The sequence below is a fragment of the Fundulus heteroclitus genome, unplaced genomic scaffold (assembly GCF_011125445.2).
Source record: "Fundulus heteroclitus isolate FHET01 unplaced genomic scaffold, MU-UCD_Fhet_4.1 scaffold_84, whole genome shotgun sequence".
Lineage (NCBI taxonomy): Eukaryota > Metazoa > Chordata > Actinopteri > Cyprinodontiformes > Fundulidae > Fundulus > Fundulus heteroclitus.
The window spans coordinates 17,229-38,094 of record NW_023397296.1 but is presented as its reverse complement, the minus strand read 5'-3'; the positions used below and the strand labels follow the sequence as shown (position 1 = coordinate 38,094).

Here is a 20,866-nt window from a genome sequence, read left to right as displayed (position 1 = left end):
CTATATCTGGTTGACATTAATACAAACAAAAAGAGATGCTACCAAATGAAATTTAGTTGTATCCTGAAAATGATAATAATGTTTCTTCTTCTTCAGTTTCTGTTGGAGTATTGTATTAAAGGTTCAATCATAACCAATAAAACCACATATTCCTATATTTTATTTTGATCTAATTGTGTAGTATTTGCAGGAGAGCAGTTATGAACACGTTTGTTGATCTTTTAGTGTAAAAAACAACAGATGTTATTCAAACATGAGGGTTCTGACAGGTTCTGGAAAAGTGGTGGATGTCTGTAAGCATGTACCAATGAAAAAATTTCAGAGTTTGAAGTATTTACCAAACCTGCCAGCTAAACTGCCTTGGCTTTAAGGACACATTCACAAGCTCAACAAGACAACAATCTGACCTTTGTTAAAAAGCTATTGTTAAGCTGCTTCATCTGGAGAATTAGCCTCCAATGTGCAGATGGGAGTTTTGCTTACTGAAAGATGTTCTGAGGGCAGAAACTAATGGGATTGGTTCAATCAGGCAACCAATCAGAACAGAGGAGAGGCGCGCCTAACTAATTTGAAGTTAGCGAGAGAAGCAAGCGGTTGTTACTGTTTATTTTCATGGTCGCATTTCTTGCTTAGCTCTAAGAACCATTGGGAAGGTAAGTTAATTTTCTTGTGAAATAAAAGTGTGAAATACAAGTGCTAAATTCACAGTAAAATTGATAGTAGTTTATTTTCGTGTGTGCATCTGTGCACCTTCATTCATACCTAGCAGGCTGCGGATTGACTGAGCAGGCTGAGCTAGCCTTAACGTTATTTCAAGAAGCTGTAGCAGCTAACGTTAGGCTAAGTTAGAGAATTATAGATCTAAAATGAAAATGGCTATGTGGTGTCTGTTATTAACACGGGGCAACGTGTTTTGGACATGCTAAAATGATTTTTCACCGGACTAGCCTGAAGTAAGCTAGCAGCAGAGTAACCTAAATCATAATATGTCTGAGGGCAGTTCAGTCTTTCTCCTGGTCCCAGGGCTGAAGTAATATGCTCCTGCTCTCAGGGCAGAGTAACCTAAAACATAATATGTCCGAGGGCAGTTCAGTCTTTCTGCTGGTCCCAGGGCTGAAGTAATATGTTCCTGCTCTCAGGGCAGAGTAACCTAAAACATAATATGTCCGAGGGCAGTTCACGCTCTCTCCTGGTCCCAGGGCTGAAGTAATATGCTCCTGCTCTCAGGGCAGAGTAACCTAAAACATAATATGTCTGAGGGCAGTTCAGTCTTTCTGTTGGTCCCAGGGCTGAAGTAATATGCTCCTGCTCTCAGGGCAGAGTAACCTAAAACATAATATGTCCGAGGGCAGTTCAGTCTTTCTCCTGGTCCCAGGGCTGAAGTAATATGCTCCTGCTCTCAGGGCAGAGTAACCTAAAACATAATATGTCTGAGGGCAGTTCACGCTCTCTCCTGGTCCCAGGGCTGAAGTAATATGCTCCTGCTCTCAGGGCAGAGTAACCTAAATCATAATATGTCTGAGGGCAGTTCAGTCTTTCTCCTGGTCCCAGGGCTGAAGTAATATGCTCCTGCTCTCAGGGCAGAGTAACCTAAATCATAATATGTCTGAGGGCAGTTCAGTCTTTCTCCTGGTCCCAGGGCTGAAGTAATATGCTCCTGCTCTCAGGGCAGAGTAACCTAAAACATAATATGTCCGAGGGCAGTTCAGTCTTTCTCCTGGTCCCAGGGCTGAAGTAATATGCTCCTGCTCTCAGGGCAGAGTAACCTAAAACATAATATGTCTGAGGGCAGTTCAGTCTTTCTCCTGGTCCCAGGGCTGAAGTAATATGCTCCTGCTCTCAGGGCAGAGTAACCTAAATCATAATATGTCTGAGGGCAGTTCAGTCTTTCTCCTGGTCCCAGGGCTGAAGTAATATGCTCCTGCTCTCAGGGCAGAGTAACCTAAAACATAATATGTCCGAGGGCAGTTCAGTCTTTCTCCTGGTCCCAGGGCTGAAGTAATATGCTCCTGCTCTCAGGGCAGAGTAACCTAAAACATAATATGTCCGAGGGCAGTTCAGTCTTTCTCCTGGTCCCAGGGCTGAAGTAATATGCTCCTGCTCTCAGGGCAGAGTAACCTGAATCATAATATGTCTGAGGGCAGTTCAGTCTTTCTCCTGGTCCCAGGGCTGAAGTAATATGCTCCTGCTCTCAGGGCAGAGTAACCTAAAACATAATATGTCCGAGGGCAGTTCACGCTCTCGCCTGGTCCCAGGGCTGAAGTAATATGCTCCTGCTCTCAGGGCAGAGTAACCTAAAACATAATATGTCTGAGGGCAGTTCACGCTCTCTCCTGGTCCCAGGGCTGAAGTAATATGCTCCTGCTCTCAGGGCAGAGTAACCTAAAACATAATATGTCTGAGGGCAGTTCAGTCTTTCTGTTGGTCCCAGGGCTGAAGTAATATGCTCCTGCTCTCAGGGCAGAGTAACCTAAAACATAATATGCCCGAGGGCAGTTCACGCTCTCTCCTGGTCCCAGGGCTGAAGTAATAATAATCCTTGTCTATAGGGCAGAGTAACCTACTTGTAATTTCTGAGGATTTTAACTCTTCTGACATATAATGGGATATTTGCATAGATTGACAGTCCTTATATATTTGACCTAGGGTGTTTGTTTAACCTTTATTTCTTCTCATAGTATCTCCAATTTTGTTGGAATGATGAGTGGTGAGTTTTTATTTTATTTTATTATTGTTGGTTTGTTGATTTTGTAAAAAAAAAAAAAAAACTTAATCTTAAAAGTTAATGTGTGACATAGACAGATAATGCTGCCTTTCCCTCGTACAGAAATAGAGAAATGGGTGAAAAATGAGGCCCTTCCAGGGTACTTCCACCTAGGGGATGTGGGGCATTTTCCCTTGAGCCTTGCAAGTTTCCGTTCCCTTTATAATCAACACTGCATCTCTGATGAGGTTTGAATGTTTTATCAAAGGAATGTCGGATGCCTGCATATGTATACATACATACATGCATACATATTATGCATACACACTTGCATACACACATACAATGTTAGCCTACTGCAAGTCATGATGTCTCAGTGCCCACCCCTAAGGAGTGCATCCTCTCCAAGTATGGAACCACAATTCATCTTTTACTTGTCAATTGCTTTTTTCTAATATCAACATTTCTTGTCTGTAGATCATGGATGCCATGTTTTATCTGAAAGGAAAGGTAATGTGATATGCATACTTTTTACCACGTCATGTCGAGATCAAATCTTGGACTTAACCAAAAATTACTGTGTCTAGCATTGTAAATCCACACCTGCTTCATTCACAAATGTTGTCTTTTATTTAAGCATGATCAAACATGTGTCTTGACATCACATGTAATGACCAATATATTGGAGGGCACAAAAAGAGCCAGGAGCACCTACTTTGTGAAGGTATGATTAATTTCTTGACCAACACACTAGACTGGATGCAATTTATACACAACCTCACTCAAGCCTGCTTCATGCTGGGTGATAACATAGTAACCTGTATATGTTACCTAAGAATACTGTGAAGCCCTCTACTTATGTGGACAGTTGTGCTCTGATAATAAGCCTCTTTAACCAAGACTTGGCAATCATAATCCTGACAAGACAAGAACTACTGTATATTTTTCTATTACCCCCATCTCCCCAGAATAACATTCTACACAGCAGTAGGTATATCATGGGCCCCTATTTGGAGAATGGTAACCACTGGACCTTTGTTGTAAGTAAACATAGTGCTTACTATGTAAGTAATGTTTTATTGTTTGTTAAGTTCTCTGATAATTCTGCATTGGGATAATGAAGTTATGATCGTCTTCTCCTCCAGTGGTCAAGGAGAGTCATTACTGTACATGTAATTTTCTCTCAAACCTGTTCCACCACTCCAGGTTCCAAACATAGTTCCAGTCTCTGTCCCTGTTTACAAACTTTACCAATGCTCTCTGTCTCTGTCCTGGTTTTTGTGCTTCAAATCACTAAAGTTACTGTTTCCTTTTTGTAGCATTTTGACCTAACCTCCAAGGTCATTACATATGCCAATTCTTTGGGTGAGTCTACGGATAAGATGTCCGCAATCAAAGACAATTGGGGGTAAGTTAGGGAAACGTATGCTGAGCGGGTAGCTCAGTGGTCTAAGGGGTTAGACAAGGAATCATATGATCGCTGGTTTGAGTCCTAGATGTTAACTTGATGTTGCACGTCGTGCCAAGACTCAGTCCACCCAGCTGTAACATGGGTACCAGCTTCTGCTGGGAGTTACCTACGCTGGGGGAGTGTACGGCTCTTGTCCGCTTAGCACCATGGAAACCGGACATAAGCACCGGCCCAATTGGCCTTCATGTCTAAGAACAACAAGGGTAGCTTATGCCACATATTGTTTCTTGGTCATCTCTGGTGTAGAGAGCAATGCTTCCAATTATTTTTTTACATTGTTGTTAATCTGATCTTTTCCTTTGACTGTTAGAAAATTTGCAGAGGCTAGGCAGACAACTGGACCTTGGACTATTAAGTCCTTTAAACATGCAAAGCAAATGGACAGCGTGTCCTGTGGTGTTTTCACCATCATGGTAACATTTCACATACAGAATCATTTTGCCATGTCATTTAAATGTATTTAAGTATGTGAATTATCAAATCATGATGCTACACTTCACATTAACAGTTTGCAGAATGCCACCTTAGTGTCTCCCCCTTCAGGGACTGCTGTCTTTTCACAAAAAGACAGCAATTGACACAAGAGCTTTGGGCAGCACTAGGTAAGAGTATTAATGTCTTGTTGGGTACTTTTGCAAAGATTCTCCTTTTCATGTTAGTGACTTTGCTCAAGGAGGCATATCAAATATTCATTCAAGTACTTGTATCCCACAGATCGCACCAAACGATGTGGTTCTTGTGTTAAGCTGCTGCATGGCAAAGGGGTATACAATGTTTGATAACATACTGCGCTTACTTTGGCTTTGGCTACATTATGCTTTTAGAAATCAGTGCAGAAAGGAAATGCATTTAATGAGTGCTTGAAAGTAGTTCAGACTATGTTTGAGAGGAATTTTTACAATGATAACAAAGATATGGACCTGATGATACCAAACGCCCCTTGTAAATGCAATCATTTTAGTTACATTTGGATAAGCAATTTTCAGATAAATTGTAACTCTTATTGTTATCGTCTAAACTTGATTCTGACATAATTGTGTTTTAAGGTTAAATGTGGTACCTGTAGTGGGCATTGCCACACTATGTGCCTGCAAAAGAAGGGCCTGTGTTTTCTTTGTGCTTGTAAGTTATCAGTTACACCTCTCAACACATTTTCAATCCATGATCTGAGTTCAGGGCTTACTGGCTGTACTGTATCTGTCTCATCCATGGCTACTGGCTAGATGACAAGAATCATCCCATGGCCTTTACCAGATATACAGTATGTGCTTATTCTGCTTTTTGCTGCTAGATGACTCTGACGTTGTCCAGGTGGACAACACGGAAGAGGTTGTTGTCGTGGAGAAGGCTACCTACACTCAGATGGGTAGCTGCTTGTTTCTCTCTGCTGTTATTCTTCTCATCAGAGCTGCTCTGGTTGTACTTTATCTGTCTCATCCATGCTAGATAATCAGAATCATTCCATGGCCTTCACCAGATATATGTGCTTATTCTGCTTTTTGCTGCTAGATGACTCTGACGTTGTCCAGGTGGACAACACGGAAGAGGTTGTTGTCGTGGAGAAGGCTACCTACACTCAGATGGGTAGCTGCTTGTTTCTCTCTGCTGTTATTCTTCTCATCAGAGCTGCTCTGGTTGTACTTTATCTGTCTCATCCATGCTAGATAATCAGAATCATTCCATGGCCTTCACCAGATATATGTGCTTATTCTCCTTTTTGCTGCTAGATGACTCTGACGTTGTCCAGGTGGACAACACGGAAGAGGTTGTTGTCGTGGAGAAGGCTACCTACACTCAGATGGGTAGCTGCTTGTTTCTCTCTGCTGTTATTCTTCTCATCAGAGCTGCTCTGGTTGTACTTTATCTGTCTCATCCATGCTAGATAATCAGAATCATTCCATGGCCTTCACCAGATATATGTGCTTATTCTCCTTTTTGCTGCTAGATGACTCTGACGTTGTCCAGGTGGACAACACGGAAGAGGTTGTTGTCATGGAGAATGCTACCTACACTCAGATGGGTAGGTGCTTGTCTGCTTTACTTCCACCCTTTCACACGGCACTTGAACGGTTAGCCCGAGAATTCTCGTCGCAATTCAAAATTCCACTGGAGCTCCAAGCAGATTTGTACACGCAGCCTTATAACGCTATTTACAGCTCTTCGAGTCACGGTAAACTGTCATTTTTGGTACATAGCTAATTTAGATACACCAATGGTGTGGGTGCTTGCGTTTCTTTAGGAATCCGTCATCTTGGTTTGTACAGAAATTAATATTAAGTGACATACACACAGGAGGGCAGAAACATGGATCTGGTGTTAATATGGGTGTTCCGATAGCTGGTGGAGAGTGATGTGCTGCTGAAGAACCCGGCAAAGCTGTGACAATTATTATTGTTATAATCATAGTACAGAAACAGCTCTTATTAAGGTGCTAAATGACATACGTCTCAACACAGACTCTGGCAAAACTTCAGTGCTTGTATTACTGGGCCTCAGTGCAGCCTTTGATACAATTGACCATAGCATACTCCTACACCGGTTGGAACACTGGCTTGGACTATCAGGCGGAGTGATCAACTGGCTGAAGTCCTATCTGCAGGAGAGAACTTTCTTTGTTGCCCTTGGTAATTACACCTCATCTCCAGCAGCCTTGACGTCAGGTGTCCCCCAAGGGTCTATCCTGGGGCCACTTATTTTTAATCTCTACATGATCCCACTGGGTCAGATTATAAAAAAACACTCAGGTTTCGTATCACAGCTATGCAGATGACACACAACTTTATTTAGCTCTGTCACCCACTGATAAGAATCCCCTTGGCTCACTGTGTGACTGTCTTGACCAAATAAATAGGTGGATGTCCCAAAACTATTTGCAATTTAACAAAGAGGAGACTGAAGTAATTGTATTTGGGAGGAAGTATGAAAGAGACAAAATGACTACACTTTTTAGGACAAAAGTGCTTGTTAAGACTAAAGTCATAATTGATAGTGACCTCAACTTTGATGATCATATGAGAGCTGTAACTAGGACATAATTTTATCATCTGAAAAATATTGCCAATCTGAGAGACCTTATGTCCCAGTCTTACCTGGAAAAGCTTGTCCATACTTTTATCTAAAGCAGGCTAGACTATTGCAATGGGCTCTTCATAGGACTTCCAAAAAAGACAATTAGACAGCTTCAATTAGTTAAAAACGCTACAGCACGAGTCCTAACAAAGACAAGCAGAAGAGAACATATCACCCCTATACTTAAGTCCCTGCATTGGCTGCCAGTTTCTTTTAGGATAGATTTGAAAGTATTGCTACTGGTTTTTAAAGCACTGCATGGGATGGGGCCAACATATATATCAGACATGTATGCAAGTCTGTTGGCTAGTCAGCCTACTTTATATAGACATGCTGTTACACAATATAATTGTTTCTATTTATGTATCAACAGAAGCAGAGACCACAGAGGAAGGAGTTGCAGGTAAAACTTTTTAGTTCTGAGATTTATTCTGTGAGTTACAAGATCATCCCTGTTCATGAGTAACTATACCAGAATAACAATTTTACCATTAAATACAACATTACGTTTATGTTCCAAATGACACTTAATTAGCTTACACCTATTCTGGTCTTGATTAGCCTAGGTACACACACCTATCTACAAATGCACCCACACACACACATACAGAGATCTTTGAAACTGTTTGTTCCCTGAATGCTGTTCTGATTTGTCTTAAATACATTAGATGGTGGCCTGGCACAAGAATCAGCAGCCGCAGAGGGGGAACAAGGTAGGAAGATACTGTATTATGGTCATCATAGTTTTGGGCATGAAATGAGGTCACATTAAAATAACAACAATATATTTTCACTTCTATAGTATTATTTGAAGTGGAGAGTGTTCTCCGAATATCTGATGGGACCAAGGCCAAAAGGTAATTTTGTATGTCATCACTATCAATATTTCATACATTTACATAATTATTTCTAATGAATAAATAGTTCCAAACAATAACTGTCTACACAGGTCTACACATTGCGCCCCTCTCCCCCCAAGCATGCTATTTGATTTTGCTCTGCAAGCAGGGATTAAATGGAAGTTCAAATCTTTGCCTCAGATAGGTCCAATCACAGAAAATGGTGTGGGTAGCATTAAGCTGATTGACTGTACAGTAACATACAGTCATTTGAACGCCATTTGTTAATGCCACCTTCAATATGAGCTTCCACCTAGATATACTGGGCCAAAGCTGGGAATACAGAGTCATGTATTTAAGAAGCTGTTGGGAATGACTTATGTAGAACCCTTTTAAGGTCTCCTTTATGTGTTGTCCTGTACCTAAAGTGTTGCCTACTGACATTTCTCCAAGGTTGAAGATTGTTTTAACTCAGTATGCCTGCTTAAAATCTCCACTGATATTGCAGATATACAGTGACTAGGGAGGAACTGTTTAGAAGGTGTGGGTCACCAGAGTGCTATTCATCCAATGCTCTGGTGGCCTACTTAAGGAAAGGCAAGAGCCAAAAAGAGGTGCTCGTGGCCAAGTTGCACAAGTTGGAGGTCAAGCCAGGACCACGAATCAAGTTGTCAACAAGTGTCAGCAAGTTGTGTGAAGGTAACTGAGGTTTAGAGGTTAAAGGAAAATTCCGGTTTTTAGCACTTTAAGGCCGTTTTCTGGTTTGTTTTGGATGAACTAGGGTGGTGGACACCGAAATTTTGACGATTGGTCCTGTCTCGACTTTTCTGACTCGTTTTGAATCGCCTTTTCGCTTCTCAGGGTGGCTGGCAATAGGCATACTGTAGTAGGTTACTCAAACACGTCCTAAAACAACCCTTAATGTTCGTTTTCAAAACTGTGCAACTCACTGAGTGGTTAGTGGAGTTGGTTGACTATTAAAAGCAAATATATCGGCGCAATGTATGATTTGTATTTGAACCTGAAGCATAGACGGTGGCGCAGTAATATCAGAGTCTTCCAACAGAAATAATTGGGATTTTACAAAATACCAAATTAAAGACGACAGAAACTGTATTTCGCTACGCTACTTGTTTTGGAACATCAACCAACTCCACTAACCACTCAGTGAGTTGCACAGTTTTGAAAACGAACATTAAGGGTTGTTTTAGGACGTGTTTGAGTAACCTACTACAGTATGCCTATTGCCAGCCACCCTGAGAAGCGAAAAGGCGATTCAAAACGAGTCGGAAAAGTCGAGACAGGACCAATTGTCAAAATTTCGGTGTCCACCACTCTAGTTCATCCAAAACAAACCAGAAAACGGCCTTAAAGTGCTAAAAAACCAGAATGTTCCTTTAAGAAGATGAAGATAGAAAGTAAGGGTAATTCGATTTACTGATTTACTGTAGTCTACTACAATGTAATTAAAGCAACATCAAAGAACTTTCCCTCTGTCGCACGCACGCTATTTGTTTACCCAGCACCGGCTTAGCAAATAACGATGTCCACAGACAAGGTAGAATATGTTGCACGATTTATGAAAGTGCGATGTATTGCGACATCAGATGCGAGGCAAATTTGTAGTTTCTTATGTCTCATTTCATCGAACTACAGATCCGCTAGCCCTGGAAGCAAATGTAATTTGCTGCCGCTAGGGTGCGTCTAGATTTCTAGGCTACAGATACGCTACCCGATCTGGCAAACTTACGTAGTGCGGTTATAGCCGATAGAGGGCCGCAAAGCAAATTCAGAAGTGCCGATCACCCTGTTACAAGTTGATGAACCACTGAAACTATTTTGGAACCATTATTTTAAGGTACAAAAAAGTCTTTAGTGTTGCTTTAATGCTAAAATATATTATTCAGGTGCACACAGATTAAAACTTTTGCTGAACTCTTGATAGACTTGCCTTTGGCTTTGAGGGAACCCTTCCCTTAGTTGATTTAAACCAGTTGTATGAGTACTAATGTGTGCAGGCTGCAAATCAAAACTAAAAGTAGTTTTCGTTGTAACCACCAGATTAATACCAGCAGCAAAGAGCAGATAAAAGATCAGATTTTGTATCGAGACATACTTGTCATTAAAGTTACTGTTTACATTTCTCTAAATGTAAATATGCAATTGTATTTTTGTAGAGGAATGTGTGACCCTTTCAGAGGATCTGAACTACCTGGCAGCAAAGTTCCTCCCCATCACCAAAATCAGCCAGACCTGTCTGGAGGAGGGTGATGGATTACATGAGGCCATTGCAAAAACTGAAAACTGCAGGTACTTGTGCTTGTGTACAGTTATCATTAGACTTATTACATTATCATTTGACATCCTTTGAATAATTGCATTATTTCTCATTGTTGTCATGAAAATCAATGCCTCCACCAAACTATACCATTTACTATACATTTGCAGGAAGACACTGGGACACCTCCTGACCACCATGGAGGCCAATTGGCAAGATTATGGCCTGGCCACTCATGGCCTTGGTCCCCAAATGTTGAAGGGCACCTTTGCCCTGATCGACACCTGTCTGGCCAAAAAAATTGAAATTTTGAAGACCCAGAAATAAAGTGAGATATTGATTGTACACATTTATAATTCTTTATTTTCATTCATATACTGCATTGATGTATTGCATATTCTCTTATTCTTCTCCTACCATAGAGACAAACAAGCCAGTCTCCAACCGGCCCAATAACTGTACATCAAGTGTTCAACATGTTCAATAAAATCAGTTTTTTGAGTGGAGTCTGTTGTGTATCCTTGTTCTTCTTTTTAGTTGGAAGTTCTCATGCTTTGTTCTTTTCATTTGTTGCCTATATGCATGTAAAGCCACAATTTTCTTTTTTTTGGACACACTGGTGAAGTTGCTGAAAGCCAGCTTGTGTGCTCTTTGTACAGTGTTATACAGGTCATGGCTTGGCTTGAAACTATTTGAACTGCACCACTCTAGTAGGTCTGTCAACATGGCATGTATAGACGGTTTCTGTTCAGCTTCAGGCTTTTGTGACTGTACTGTGTTTTCTGAGTGTGTGGGTAGCTCTTGAGGTTGTAGGATATTTACAACATGTAGACAGACACATTTTTCTCTGTGACTATTTGCTGTACACGTGCACAAAGTTGGATTTTTCAGACTGACAACACTAATGCTTCCATCACTATGGAAGACGGTTACGTTTTCATCATTTTTGTGGTACAGTTGACTGTTGATTACTTTTTCTGCTTCTGTATTTCGCATTTTCTCAATATCCATCCCTCTCCTCTGTGCCTCTGTCTTCACTAAAATGATGTGCTTACACAGGTTACCTATTCTGAAACTTTCGCAATCACACATAAAGTTAACTAAATTGACAGTGTAGAAGTTGGGACCAGATTCAGATTTTACAGAACATTTTCCATTTTCCATGTTTAAGTTTGAGCCAAGACCCTTTTCAAGCATGACTGCAGCTTCCTTAGCAGCAGCGGAGGTGTCCACTTTCAGCCTTCCAGCAACTGTGAGGTCATCCATGTAACTGCAGTTAGGGGAAAATATATTATTTTCAAAGATACAAGAGGGTATGAAAGACTAGGACAACAGAACCATGACACTAAAGTAAAATAACTAACCTATAATACTTCTGCATATCTCCACACAGCAAATGTAGAAGTTGGTCAACTCTCTTGTTGGCCTGGCCCCGTAGAAACTGATACTTCAGTGTAAGGAAGAATCTTAAAAATAAAAAAAGGCAGTATGTAATTCACATGTGATGAGCAAGGTATTTTTAGATTTGACAGCAAAACATCCACCATGTCAGCTATGCTTAAAAAGGAAAAATGAGTACTTTATATAAGGTAATTGTTACCATATTCATATTAACAAAACAATACACAAATGTATACAGTTAGGCCGTGGGCCAGAATCTGTAGGGTGACTTTTTGTATGAACTGTCAGGGGGGCAACTTTCTTCCACCGGTATAAGTTGCTACACATAGCAGTGATCTCAAAACACCAATGTTCCCTCGTTTTCACTTGCACATTAATAAGTTATAGCCGATAAAAAATATAAACTGTTGCGCTCCGGTCCAAGAGGTCACGTGATCATTCATTTTCTAACACGCTTATCCCTGCTGGGTTCGTGAGGGGTGCCGGTGTCTATCTCCAGCCTTCAATGGGTGAGAGGCGGCGTATACCCTGGACAGTGTCTATCTCCAGCTGTTAATATGAATATGGTTACAAAATGAATGATGGACGGTCTGGGCTATTTCTTTTTCCTTGGCATAAAGATCTTTGCCAACTGGTGCCAGAAAATGCTATTATTGGGCTTTCTTCGTCTGGAAACAGATGTTTACAACCCTTTACGGGCGCAGCCATGATGAACTGGTTGAACTCGCTCAGCTGACAATACAGCGATCTGATTGGTTGAGCAGCAAAAATCAAATCACGTGACCTCTTGGATCGGAGCGCCACAGTTTATATTTTTTATCGGCTATAACTTATTAATGTGCAAGTGAAAACGAGGGAACATTGGTATTTTGAGATCACTGCTATGTGTAGCAACTTATCCCGGTGGAAGAAAGTTGCCCCCTGACAGTTCATACGAAACTTCTTAAGGAGACGTCCTACAGATTCTGGCCCACGGACTAAATACTGTTTTTTAAAATATGAATGACAAATGGTTAGTATAATACCTCTCTGCCTTGTTGTTGGTCTCACTGCTACAATGAAAGAATGTTCTGCCAAAATTAACCCACAGCTCAGCATAAGGGAACCAATGGGTCTTTAGGTAGGTTGTCACATGTGTACTACCTAAATAGTTGTCAATCTCGCTGCACTTTTTAGCAGACACACTCAGAAATTCTTCTTCCTAAAAAACAGATTTTTGTCTCAGATCCTTCATCATCAATATCACTATTAAAGGATATTATATCAATTGTTCCATACAGTATACAGAATACAAAATGTATAATTTTGCTTTTGTTGATCACTTAATTGGTACTGGGCTTATGAATATTAAAAAAGAAGAATATTACCCTTAGGCATGCTTTCATGGTCACTATGGCATGTATGACCACATTTCTCTGGTCAGCTGTCAAGTGCCCTCCATCAGTCTTCACAAGCCATCTATTAACAGCCTATAGCAGCATACAAAAATGGTTTTAGATGAGCTACCTCTCTGGCATGTTTCCTTTGGTCTTTGGCTAAAATATCATGTATGTTTTTGGCACAGAACCGTCTGCTAATAAAATAAAATTTAAACATACACAAACAAATGTGGCTTCTTGTGAAATCCCTTACTGTACCTTTAACATAATTAAAACTATTTATCCAGAAAATACCTACCAGCTTCACTTTTTCTGTTTGTCTATTTGAATTTTAACTGCACAATATTCTAAATTTCCCTGTCAAAAAGTAATACAGTGTAATCATTTACTTCACCTGAAGCACATGGAACCAACAAAGGAGAACCTTTGCATCTGGAAAAACATGTTTGACGGCATTGAGCACCTTTAGGTCACGGTCAATCATTACGGACCTATACCATTTGAAAAAAAAGACAAAAGAAAAAAAAGTGAGTTGTACCACACCCTGCTAGGAAAGAGAACAAACAGGCCTTCAAGTCATACATTTCCAACGGTAAAATATTTTGCCTAAAAGGCCTACTTTAGCTACTAAAGTACACTACCATTACAAATTCTGAATAATTGGGACGGTAACAGGCTTCTTTGTGCAGTTTCTTTAAAATAAAATATTGAATGTTTCCAATACAGTGGTTTACTTTTAATAAAGAACTGATTACAACATACACATTCACTAACACTGACCTTGGATAAAAGCTAGGATTGCTTCGCTGAAGCTCCTGTATGCAAAGGCTTAGTGTTTCACTTGATTCCTTGCTCATGATAAAATATGCAAATGGTACACCTCTTCCGGTTTTATTGATCAACAGCAGTGCGTAAAAGGCATAGCCATAGGCTGTAATGCCTTTATAGGAGGCGTCCATGAAAACCATGGGATGGGGGTTCTCTTCCAGTAGTTTTTTTTGCGATGGTGTTTGAACAACTATGATAAGGGGTTGCTGGTGGATGAGTGGCTGATAAAAACAAATGTTTTGTTGTAGCTCAGTGTTGACCAAATAGTCAACACTAACAGAATCATTACGATGCGGAAAGGTGACACCATGGAGATTCTTTTTGATGAGGCGTACATCTTCAGGGGTTAGATAAAACCTTCGATTTTGTTTATCAACATGGCCATTTCTGTGTGCCCAATCACAGCTCTTCAGGAGGGTCTCTGATGTTGAGCAACCCTGTGTAAGCCACATCTCTACAAATCCAAGCAGTTCTGGGTGTATACGATTTTTTATCCCATCCTCTTCATTAGATACATCATGCCCAGTGTGTTGCAGCATTTTATGGATCACAACACCTCTGAATCCGGAGTCAGTGATGAATTTAAAAGATATGTATGCCTCACAAGAATTTGCCCTGGTCTTTTGGGACTCTCCTTTACTTTGCCCACTGGCTTTGCTGGCTCTTTCACAGGCATAGTAATGATAGTCCTTATGAGTGGAGACTGGAGCTTTGAAATACATATTCTGCTTTTCCTGCAGCTCATTTATATAAATGTTCATGAAGTCCTTTTCCTCTCCTTGGATAATGACAACCTCTTGCTCAACCCGGGCATCATGTATCTTCTTCAGCCTTTTGGAAACACCCTTCAGCCAGTATTTCTCCATTATCTAAAATAAGAAGAGAACGTCAATAGGGGCATGCAGATTTTAGAGGCCCACAGAGTAAGCATGAAGCTGAACTGTCCTTATAGAAATTATGTTTTAGGTTACTCTGCCCTGAGAGCAGGAGCATATTACTTCAGCCCTGGGACCAGGAGAGAGCGTGAACTGCCCTCGGACATATTATGTTTTAGGTTACTCTGCCCTGAGAGCAGGAACATATTACTTCAGCCCTGGGACCAGCAGAAAGACTGAACTGCCCTCGGACATATTATGTTTTAGGTTACTCTGCCCTGAGAGCAGGAACATATTACTTCAGCCCTGGGACCAGGAGAAAGACTGAACTGCCCTCGGACATATTATGTTTTAGGTTACTCTGCCCTGAGAGCAGGAGCATATTACTTCAGCCCTGGGACCAGGAGAAAGACTGAACTGCCCTCGGACATATTATGTTTTAGGTTACTCTGCCCTGAGAGCAGGAGCATATTACTTCAGCCCTGGGACCAGGAGAAAGACTGAACTGCCCTCAGACATATTATGATTTAGGTTACTCTGCCCTGAGAGCAGGAGCATATTACTTCAGCCCTGGGACCAGGAGAGAGCGTGAACTGCCCTCGGACATATTATGTTTTAGGTTACTCTGCCCTGAGAGCAGGAACATATTACTTCAGCCCTGGGACCAGCAGAAAGACTGAACTGCCCTCGGACATATTATGTTTTAGGTTACTCTGCCCTGAGAGCAGGAGCATATTACTTCAGCCCTGGGACCAGGAGAGAGCGTGAACTGCCCTCGGACATATTATGTTTTAGGTTACTCTGCCCTGAGAGCAGGAGCATATTACTTCAGCCCTGGGACCAGGAGAAAGACTGAACTGCCCTCGGACATATTATGTTTTAGGTTACTCTGCCCTGAGAGCAGGAGCATATTACTTCAGCCCTGGGACCAGGAGAAAGACTGAACTGCCCTCAGACATATGATGATTTAGGTTACTCTGCCCTGAGAGCAGGAGCATATTACTTCAGCCCTGGGACCAGGAGAAAGACTGAACTGCCCTCAGACATATTATGATTTAGGTTACTCTGCCCTGAGAGCAGGAGCATATTACTTCAGCCCTGGGACCAGGAGAGAGCGTGAACTGCCCTCAGACATATTATGTTTTAGGTTACTCTGCCCTGAGAGCAGGAGCATATTACTTCAGCCCTGGGACCAACAGAAAGACTGAACTGCCCTCGGACATATTATGTTTTAGGTTACTCTGCCCTGAGAGCAGGAGCATATTACTTCAGCCCTGGGACCAGGAGAGAGCGTGAACTGCCCTCGGACATATTATGTTTTAGGTTACTCTGCCCTGAGAGCAGGAACATATTACTTCAGCCCTGGGACCAGCAGAAAGACTGAACTGCCCTCGGACATATTATGTTTTAGGTTACTCTGCCCTGAGAGCAGGAACATATTACTTCAGCCCTGGGACCAGGAGAAAGACTGAACTGCCCTCGGACATATTATGTTTTAGGTTACTCTGCCCTGAGAGCAGGAGCATATTACTTCAGCCCTGGGACCAGGAGAAAGACTGAACTGCCCTCAGACATATTATGATTTAGGTTACTCTGCTGCTAGCTTACTTCAGGCTAGTCCGGTGAAAAATCATTTTAGCATGTCCAAAACACGTTGCCCCGTGTTAATAACAGACACCACATAGCCATTTTCATTTTAGATCTATAATTCTCTAACTTAGCCTAACGTTAGCTGCTACAGCTTCTTGAAATAACGTTAAGGCTAGCTCAGCCTGCTCAGTCAATCCGCAGCCTGCTAGGTATGAATGAAGGTGCACAGATGCACACACGAAAATAAACTACTATCAATTTTACTGTGAATTTAGCACTTGTATTTCACACTTTTATTTCACAAGAAAATTAACTTACCTTCCCAATGGTTCTTAGAGCTAAGCAAGAAATGCGACCATGAAAATAAACAGTAACAACCGCTTGCTTCTCTCGCTAACTTCAAATTAGTTAGGCGCGCCTCTCCTCTGTTCTGATTGGTTGCCTGATTGAACCAATCCCATTAGTTTCTGCCCTCAGAACATCTTTCAGTAAGCAAAACTCCCATCTGCCTCCAATGTAAGCAGGTTCTAACAACTCATCAAGTCAGGACCTTCTATCTGTCCTCCACTGTGGTCTCAATTTCTGTTTCTCAAGATACAAACTGCTGGATGGAGAAATCAGTGGTGAAAGATTGTCAATTCTTACAGAAAAGTCATTTGTTCTCCTCTCTCCATTTTTCTCGAGATCAACCATTAACAGTGTGTTCACAAAACCATCTACCAGTGGCGGCTGGCCCATAGGGGGCGCTCGGGTGCTGCCCTAGATGTGGAGGGGAAAAGTCAAAATATATATAGATTTTAAAAGTATTATTAATGTCAGTTTGTACTTAATAGTACGTGGCTACATGTAATAACAATTATTAAAAAACTTCTACTGATTGACTCTATCATTTAACAGTGCATTTCCACCAACAGACGAATCATTTCTCTTTTTCTACACTTGTGGGGCTGTGACTGAAGGAGCCCTACAAGTGTAGCGAAATAACCAATCGTATACTGTTGCTAGGGGAGATTTATAAATATTTGGCCAATCAGCATCGCCAAAATGAATGGGTTTGGGTAGAGTCATAGGGATAAAAAGAGTCGCGACACTCCCATTGGACTGCGTTGTACGCTGTTTGCCGCCTACTTCCGGGGTATGCAGCCTCGCATAGTTCCAAAAAGCCATTCTATGGCGTCGGACATCATTCACTTCCATTGCTGACTGTCGAGTAACTTCTGAGGTAAGTTGATTAAATAGCTACCTGTTTTGAATTGTCAACTGTCTATATTGTATCATAGGCCATTTATGATGCTTATACTGATCTTTTGTTGTATGTACACAGCGTAATTATATATATATTTTTTATCTTGGTAGACGACCGATTGCCTACTAGTTTGTTAGCTTGACTTGCCTTTTGTGAAGGTAACGTTATATCCAGGGGTAAATTGATTAAATAGCTACCTATTTTGAACTGTCAACTGTCTATATTTTATCAGAGGTCCTTTATGATGCATATACTGATCTTTATTTGTATGTACACAGCGTAATTATATATATGTTTTATCTTGGTAAACCACCGATTGCCTGCTAGTTTTGTTAGCTTGACTTCGCCCTCTGTAAAGGTAGCACTAACGTTATATCCAGGCGTAAATTGATTAAATAGCTACCTCTTTTGAATTGTCAACTCTGTATATTATATAAATAGGCCCTTTATGGTGCATATGTTTATATATATTTGTATGTGCACAGTGCAATTTATAAATATATTCTTAACTTGGTAGACAACCGATTTTCAGTCATTGCCTGCTACTTTTATCTCGATTTTGCCAGCTGTGAAGAAGGTATCGCTACACCAGAAATTACGAAGTTCATTAGTGAATCTCTAACATCTTTTATTAAGTAAGTTATTGATGTTAGATTACTAGGATCATCAAGGTTGACTAGGACGTTTTTTTTAGGTTGTATCTGCTGAACCTGGCGGTGTTAGCCATTAAGCTGAGTACTGTGTATCTGATGCTAGTAGAAATAAGGTTTGTTTAATTGCACCCTTGAAAGGGCTGTTTAGTTGGATTGCATGTAGGAATACAAATTATTCCACACAAAAAATTATCATAAGCCATAATGAGGTTTAAAATGTTTATTACTCAGACAGTAGTGTGACTAATTTGTTCCCCAAACACTGCTGCTGCAGGCGGCTGCTGCTGGAGGCGATGACTGCTTGAGCTGGCTGATGTTGGCGAAGGATGGTGATGGCGGCTGCTGCTTGTGACGGCTGATGATAATGTTGGCCACTGCTGGCGCTGGCAGCTGGTGGCGGCTGGTGCTGGCCATGGCTGCTAGTGGCGACTGCTGACTGCTGGAATAAGAGGAGACTGGAGGCTGTGGAGACTCCGGACGGTGTGCCGGGAATGGAGTGGCCGAGTACATCCATGGCAACCAGTAAGGTGTTCGTTAGTGGCCTAGATGGTATGACCTTAGGTGAGGAGGTCTGCTGTGTGGAAATCGCCTTCTTGGTCTGACTCTTGCTGCCAAGGTACCCCTTATTACGGCTGTTTGCCTTCCTCTCATCTCCGATGCACTTTGAGTGAATCCTTAACCTCAGCCTGATATATGTTGAAAGGTTTTTTTTTTTTCAGCTCATGGCATGAGGGAAGGTTGCTGTCCAGACTCATGGCCTCTCTTTCCAGCTGTTCCACTACGTTGGAGGATTCCATAAGGGAATCACTCGTCTGGGAACGGAAGAGGTGCTCCACGTGCTGCAGGAGAGTGAACAGCTCATCGCATGGCCGGTATAATGCACCCCTTTTAAATTCCTTTAACTGTAGTAAAACAGCTTTCTCACTTGTTGTGTTGGTTACTTTTTCAACCAGTGCACATTGGCATTCCTCACAGAGCGAGAAGCTGATGACCCTCTTCGCTATGTATCCTGCCAGGTGGTAGAAGACACAAGACTCGGTCTTTGTGAGGTCAGGTGGGTCTACCAGCTGCTCCACTCTCACAACCTCAGAAGCACTGCAGTTGCTGTTCTTGTTGTCCAAGAAGTCCGCCAAGTGGTCTGATGCATCATCCAGGTAACTGCCAGTATGCGTTGTTGAGAGGAACTGCCCTACAGTGACAGCCCATAGTGCATAGTGGAACTCCACAGGTGTCGGGACTGAGTTCCTCTGACGTATGCAAGAAAAATTATTTTTGTAGGCAGTCCAGAATGAACTGGCCTGAATGAACATATTTGTGCCCCTGTCTCAACAGATCTTGCTGGACCAGCACTATCGTTGTTGTGGCCATCACAGGTTTCAGTGGAGCGCCCCCCCCCCCAAATAAAATGGTTACGATACCTGTTCTTAACGCCTGTTTACACATTTGTTGTTCTTGTTCACACATACTGTACGTATGTTTGTTGATATTATTCATGCTTGTTCCCATTTTTTTTGTTCCACACTGTTCATTTTTATCTTATGCCAGGTACCTTTATTATTAATGTTGTCCTTTCTTTCAGCCCTGATGCACTCTGAAGCCTGATGTATGTGGATGATTTTTTTTAAATGTATTTATAATATTCCTCCCTGTTCCTTCACTTTGTTCTTGTTTTTCCAGTTAGATACACACACATCTTGTTGTCTCACTCAGTATTTTTTATTAAACAATATTTGAATCATTCATCCAAGGTTAATGAGTTGTTATTATTTAATATATTTGATTCTTTGTGCATGGCTTAGTATTAAAATTATCATTGTGTGGCCAACTCCTGCCTCATCAGAAAAAGTGGGTGTAAATGCTGAATGGACTGTTCTTTCTCAAAAAAGCACAAAGCAACAACGGAGTCCAATGGGAGTGTTGCCTGTCACTGTTCTCTATCACTCTCTCTGCAGCTAACCTTACTCTTACTCTGTGCATTAATCCAGAGATGTAGAGAAAAATCTTAATAGCTCTGCACTTGCCCATAGACCCAAACAGATAAGCATAATGCTTTTGATAATATGTGAATGGCTTAATCTTAAAATTATATTCTTAGTCTTAACATGATCATGTTTCACGTTGTGGTCTGGGGGTGACCACTTATCAGAAGTGAGCTAGCTGCTAGGCGAATGCTGAATGGACCACGGCAGACCAAACGCTACCACGAAGGTAAGCTAATGGCTGAATCGGAATTCATAAGCAAAATCACAGTAATCAATAATACAGCCCAGTCGCCAAAAAATGAAAATCATGAGACACCTGTCATCACATGAATGATATGGAAAAGAAAAGTTAAGTTAGAGCCGTTCTAGCCTGTTCTCCTGTCCATACGAACATGAACATAAGCTCCCCCCCCCCCCAAAAAAAATGTAAAACGTATCTAAGTAATATACAGCTTTTTGTTATCACCCTACCTCTCAAAATGGAAAAATTACATTAACAAATATGTAATCATGCAATAACAGCTGAAAAAGTAGTAGGGTGTATGTTTTAT

At 41.3% G+C, this 20,866-nt stretch overlaps 2 protein-coding genes and 1 long non-coding RNA gene across 8 annotated transcripts; 2 read left to right on the top strand and 1 right to left on the bottom strand.

The window, feature by feature from the left end:
- Positions 1 to 452: 452 nt before the first annotated feature.
- LOC118562251 lies at positions 453 to 10,872 on the top strand. Of its 4 annotated transcripts, XM_036134512.1 has the most exons (22): positions 453 to 653; positions 2,679 to 2,707; positions 2,828 to 2,952; positions 3,182 to 3,214; positions 3,342 to 3,428; positions 3,673 to 3,744; positions 4,024 to 4,112; positions 4,486 to 4,588; positions 4,684 to 4,777; positions 4,890 to 4,939; positions 5,222 to 5,297; positions 5,467 to 5,541; positions 5,685 to 5,759; positions 5,903 to 5,977; positions 6,121 to 6,195; positions 7,618 to 7,647; positions 7,913 to 7,957; positions 8,047 to 8,101; positions 8,592 to 8,782; positions 10,261 to 10,393; positions 10,532 to 10,689; positions 10,784 to 10,872. In XM_036134512.1, the coding sequence occupies exons 2-21, from the start codon at positions 2,698 to 2,700 to the stop codon at positions 10,686 to 10,688; spliced, it is 1,650 nt and encodes a 549-aa protein (XP_035990405.1). In that variant the 5' UTR covers positions 453 to 653; positions 2,679 to 2,697; the 3' UTR covers position 10,689; positions 10,784 to 10,872. The 4 variants fall into 4 exon arrangements, with proteins under 4 accessions (XP_035990405.1, XP_035990404.1, XP_035990406.1 ...); XM_036134511.1 differs by having other exon boundaries at positions 2,679 to 2,952; XM_036134513.1 differs by lacking the exon at positions 453 to 653 and having other exon boundaries at positions 2,045 to 2,707.
- LOC118562250 lies at positions 10,697 to 17,041 on the bottom strand. 2 transcript variants are annotated; one of them, XM_036134510.1, is made up of 6 exons: positions 16,753 to 17,041; positions 13,922 to 14,838; positions 13,130 to 13,231; positions 12,788 to 12,963; positions 11,726 to 11,827; positions 10,697 to 11,631 (listed from the first exon to the last, which is right to left on the bottom strand). In XM_036134510.1, exons 2-3 carry the CDS (start codon positions 14,833 to 14,835, stop codon positions 13,210 to 13,212), a joined length of 936 nt encoding a protein of 311 aa, XP_035990403.1. In that variant the 5' UTR covers positions 14,836 to 14,838; positions 16,753 to 17,041; the 3' UTR covers positions 10,697 to 11,631; positions 11,726 to 11,827; positions 12,788 to 12,963; positions 13,130 to 13,209. The 2 variants fall into 2 exon arrangements, with proteins under 2 accessions (XP_035990403.1, XP_035990402.1); XM_036134509.1 differs by lacking the exons at positions 13,922 to 14,838; positions 16,753 to 17,041 and adding an exon at positions 13,536 to 13,673.
- A 473-nt stretch (positions 17,042 to 17,514) lies between these two features.
- LOC118562258 lies at positions 17,515 to 19,843 on the top strand. 2 transcript variants are annotated; one of them, XR_004930547.1, is made up of 5 exons: positions 17,515 to 17,656; positions 18,608 to 18,949; positions 19,053 to 19,205; positions 19,287 to 19,487; positions 19,666 to 19,843. It is a non-coding gene; the product is annotated as an uncharacterized LOC118562258 (long non-coding RNA). The 2 variants fall into 2 exon arrangements; XR_004930546.1 differs by lacking the exon at positions 19,666 to 19,843 and having other exon boundaries at positions 19,287 to 19,587.
- The last annotated feature ends 1,023 nt before the right edge of the window (positions 19,844 to 20,866 follow it).

Excerpts from the sequence above, each read along its gene's own strand:
- LOC118562250 (XM_036134509.1), bottom strand. The coding sequence starts at position 13,625 with ATGATTGACCGTGACCTAAAGGTGCTCAATGCCGTCAAACATGTTTTT. Across the intron at positions 11,828-12,787 it reads ACCAACAACAAGGCAGAGAG|ATTCTTCCTTACACTGAAGT; the intron begins GTATTATACTAA and ends TTTATTTTTAAG. Across the intron at positions 11,632-11,725 it reads GATATGCAGAAGTATTATAG|TTACATGGATGACCTCACAG; the intron begins GTTAGTTATTTT and ends CCCTAACTGCAG.
- LOC118562251 (XM_036134511.1), top strand. The coding sequence starts at position 2,806 with ATGCTGCCTTTCCCTCGTACAGAAATAGAGAAATGGGTGAAAAATGAG. Across the intron at positions 2,953-3,181 it reads AACACTGCATCTCTGATGAG|ATCATGGATGCCATGTTTTA; the intron begins GTTTGAATGTTT and ends TCTTGTCTGTAG. Across the intron at positions 7,958-8,046 it reads AGCCGCAGAGGGGGAACAAG|TATTATTTGAAGTGGAGAGT; the intron begins GTAGGAAGATAC and ends TCACTTCTATAG.